Source organism: Typopeltis vanoorti, chromosome 22, assembly GCF_054136105.1.
Source record: "Typopeltis vanoorti isolate ZY-2024b chromosome 22, IOZ_Tvanoo_1.0, whole genome shotgun sequence".
Taxonomy (NCBI): domain Eukaryota; kingdom Metazoa; phylum Arthropoda; class Arachnida; order Uropygi; family Thelyphonidae; genus Typopeltis; species Typopeltis vanoorti.
Genome location: NC_143570.1, coordinates 43,741,783 through 43,745,169, shown reverse-complemented (window position 1 = coordinate 43,745,169; position 3,387 = coordinate 43,741,783). Strand labels below are relative to the sequence as shown.

General features: G+C 30.9%; 1 protein-coding gene across 1 annotated transcript; it reads right to left on the bottom strand.

Annotated features, from left to right (window-relative positions):
• Nucleotides 1-581: 581 nt before the first annotated feature.
• Nucleotides 582-2,069, bottom strand: LOC150094366 (glycine-rich protein-like). Its single transcript, XM_090412452.1, has 3 exons — nt 2,058-2,069; nt 1,435-1,680; nt 582-611 (listed from the first exon to the last, which is right to left on the bottom strand). Exons 1-3 carry the CDS (start codon nt 2,067-2,069, stop codon nt 582-584), a joined length of 288 nt encoding a protein of 95 aa, XP_090268578.1.
• Nucleotides 2,070-3,387: the final 1,318 nt, after the last annotated feature.

Genomic DNA, 3,387 nt, shown 5'->3' with positions numbered 1-3,387 from the left:
CTAACAGAATGACATTTGTTAATGCAAAATTAGGATATAACTCTACTAGATAAAACTTAATAATTAAAAACACGTCTTTAATTAAGTCACTTCCAAAATTTAGACACTGCACATGCGTAAAATAAAAACAGTTTACTCAATTATAACCCATTAAGACGTGAAGATGGATTTCCTTCAGAGGTGATTATGGAAATCCAAAAATGCTATTCTATTCGCCTTCTTCAGAATAGCTAACTTTTAAACCTATGCTAGCAGTTGGGTATATAACTTATTCGAATCGTCTCCAGTTGGTAGTTTATGGTTACTAAACGCATTCTTATCACGTCACTTGGCACGTAATTTATGCGTCGTGTCATTTTTCTTCTCATATATCACATTCTCTAACGCTTAATGCTGAATTGGCGAATTTACTGATATATAATGTGGTAGGCGTTCTACAATATAGGCTGCAATAAATATTCCTTTGAATTATTTAATGTTTTTCAAATTGGAACTGCTAGTAGCGATACTGAATATAAACGAATTGATTCCTAATTTGAAATAACTGTAAGGTTGTAAAGCAAACCGAATTGCTCTGCCATTCATTTTTTAGTTATTATCTTCCCCATCCCCTTAAAATGTCTGTTTTGTATCCATTAATGCAAGACATTCATTTAAGCACGTTATCTATATAGCTGCTTTACTGCAGGTGGCACTTTTATCTTTGAAATCATTAAATATTATACTTTGGGAACAAAATTCACACATTTCTTTATTAATTATCTTTGTAAAAATTTCTCCGTGGCTTTATTGAATCCCTTGATAGCAATGGTATACAAGACTACTATTTGGTTTCGTATTGTCATATTAAACAGGGAAACTATTTAAAATATCTTTGAGAAAGAAACATTGTAGAATATCTTCTGAAGAAAGTGAAAGTTTCTCTCATAGAAGAAAATGAACATACATTATTTTATAAAAATTTTATTATGAAAAATACTACAAAAATTCATGCATTTGCATTCTTCACTTCTGCACAGCATTTTATTCCTTTCAAGGATTGCACTTTGATATCCAAGGCCAACAAGCTATCAAAGAAAAAAAATATATATATAATAAAATAGAAAAACAGTATATATATTTGGAAACAGAAAATATTGTTTGATAAAGTTTGCTAATGTGTGTGTGTGTGTGTGTGTGTGTGTGTGTGTGTGCGATGTTAACGAAAAAGTTATGTTATATTATATGAAAATTTACTTAAACAAAAAACTTAATTTGAAAATAATTTGAAATTTGTTTAGAAATTTTAGCGATAGAAAAAATTGCTATTGTTGATGAATTTTATCCTAGATGAAAAAGTTTGAGAATATGTCAGTAAATTAATCTCATTCCAACTTCAAGTAGTGGATAAAGAAATCTGCGTGGAATGTAAACTTACTTTTATAGAATTTTGGCTACTCCATGACCACCGTAGCCAAGACCATATCCAAGACCGTATCCACCATAACCAAGTCCTCCATAACCAAGTCCATATACTCCTACTCCATATGCACCAGGATGGCTAATGTGGGTTGAGTATGCAACAGCCCGTCCAACAGGATGTCCATAACCGTAATATCCACCTAGATAACCTACACCTGGGCCAGCAAAAAGGGCAACTGAGTACACAGAAGCCACAAGGGCGAGGAGTGTGATGGCGATCTGAAAAATAAAACAGTTAAACTTGAATAAAATGGCACACGAAGACGTATTTTTAGCAATCTATCACTAGGAGTTTATTCAAACGGGTTGATACTTAATAATTTGCTAGTTTATATTGTACAACTTTCATTTATCTGGATTCGAAACCATCTAGGTAGAATAATAATTTATTTTAGATTCTCTAAAATAAATTATTATTCTAATTGCGAATTACGGACCATACCTGTTTTAAATCAACTGCGTCAATATTCTAAAACAGCTATGTTTGCTTACACATATGTCTTTACACGTTCGCACAAACTGAGCAACAAAATATTCCTGTACTAAATTAACTTAAAGAAATAATCTACCTTCCTATTAGAAATAGGTAGACTTACCAGAGTCTTCATTGTAGTGGAGTATAGTCAACTTCTTGTAGCTAGTGAATGCTTATTGCTACCTATCGAACCCTTTTATACCCAAACCCTCAACTTATGTCCTTCGCACACCAGTCAGTGATCGATTGTTTTGATTTTATGCTTTGGTTTATAGCTACATTCAGTGTTCTTGCTTTTATTTTTTTACGGTCACAGAAAAAAAATCATAATAAAAACCGCTTGGATAAATGCAAAATATAAAACCCGAAGGTCTCACCAATCTTTTTACCGGTTTTTTGTCGCCTGATCAGTTTTAGTGGTCGCCAAAGTAGGTGAGGCTATTTTACAGTAGCTACACTTTTGTTACTTCACATGCCCTTGTAAGAAATCCACCCTAAATAATGCGTGAATGACGAAATAGGAATTCGCACAGTAACTTACTTTTTTTATGTTTTATTAATATGACCGCTTTGCAAACTATTTCTTTAAATATTCTCTCTTTAATAATCTGATTACCTTGGCTCGAAAGCAATTTAAAAACACCGAAATATGCCTGTTAATTAAAAACGTAAGTATGGTATGCAGGATAATCTTGAATTTTATTGAAGTCTCAATCAAGAAGCTAATAACTGAAACTTCATTCTTAATATAAGTCTGATGACTCTCATCTGACACTCACAAAACAAAGAGAAATTTGAAGAGAGTATATATATAAATATATCTAAAGACCAATGGACCAATCTGACTTAATTTTTAATTTTACTTTATTATTAGAGAAAGGATACTAATCTGTCGATCTTTTACTAATGATACATTTTTAAAATTTTTTTAAAAATAGTAGAAGAATGTATTATATCAATCATATTTCATTTATATCTGCAGATTATATCATATTTCTGAATTAATTAGATTCTGAAAAAATTAGTTTTCCCAAATACTTTGATTATACAAATGGAGTTATTTATCGATATCCCACATAATAATGTCTAAAAAATCATAAATATTCACAGATAGTGCTAAATATTCGTTGTCTCGGAGACACAAATAACGTTGATGATGTATTCTGCTGAAATATATCATAAAATTAATATCTTAATAACTTTTGCACCAAATGTGAGAGTTTTGGTCTTCATAAAGAGGGAATATTTATATGGAAATGAATTTTGTCTTATATCTATTATTATATCATAATCAAAGTCTGGGTGTGCGCTTTTTCTGCTTTTAGGTACACAGTCTAAAGGGTGTATTATCATTATAACTTTGTTAGTACGAGTAAAACGTCTTAAGCTAACTATATATGAAGGCGTAAGTAGATATGATTGTGAATATATCATCACAGTAATATAAAAAC

What these genes read in the sequence shown, in the direction of transcription:
- LOC150094366 (XM_090412452.1), bottom strand. An exon ending in GCTACGGTGGTCATGGAGTA is followed by an intron (nt 612 to 1,434) that starts GCCAAAATTCTA and finishes AGACATTTTAAG; the next exon opens with GGGATGGGGAAGATAATAAC.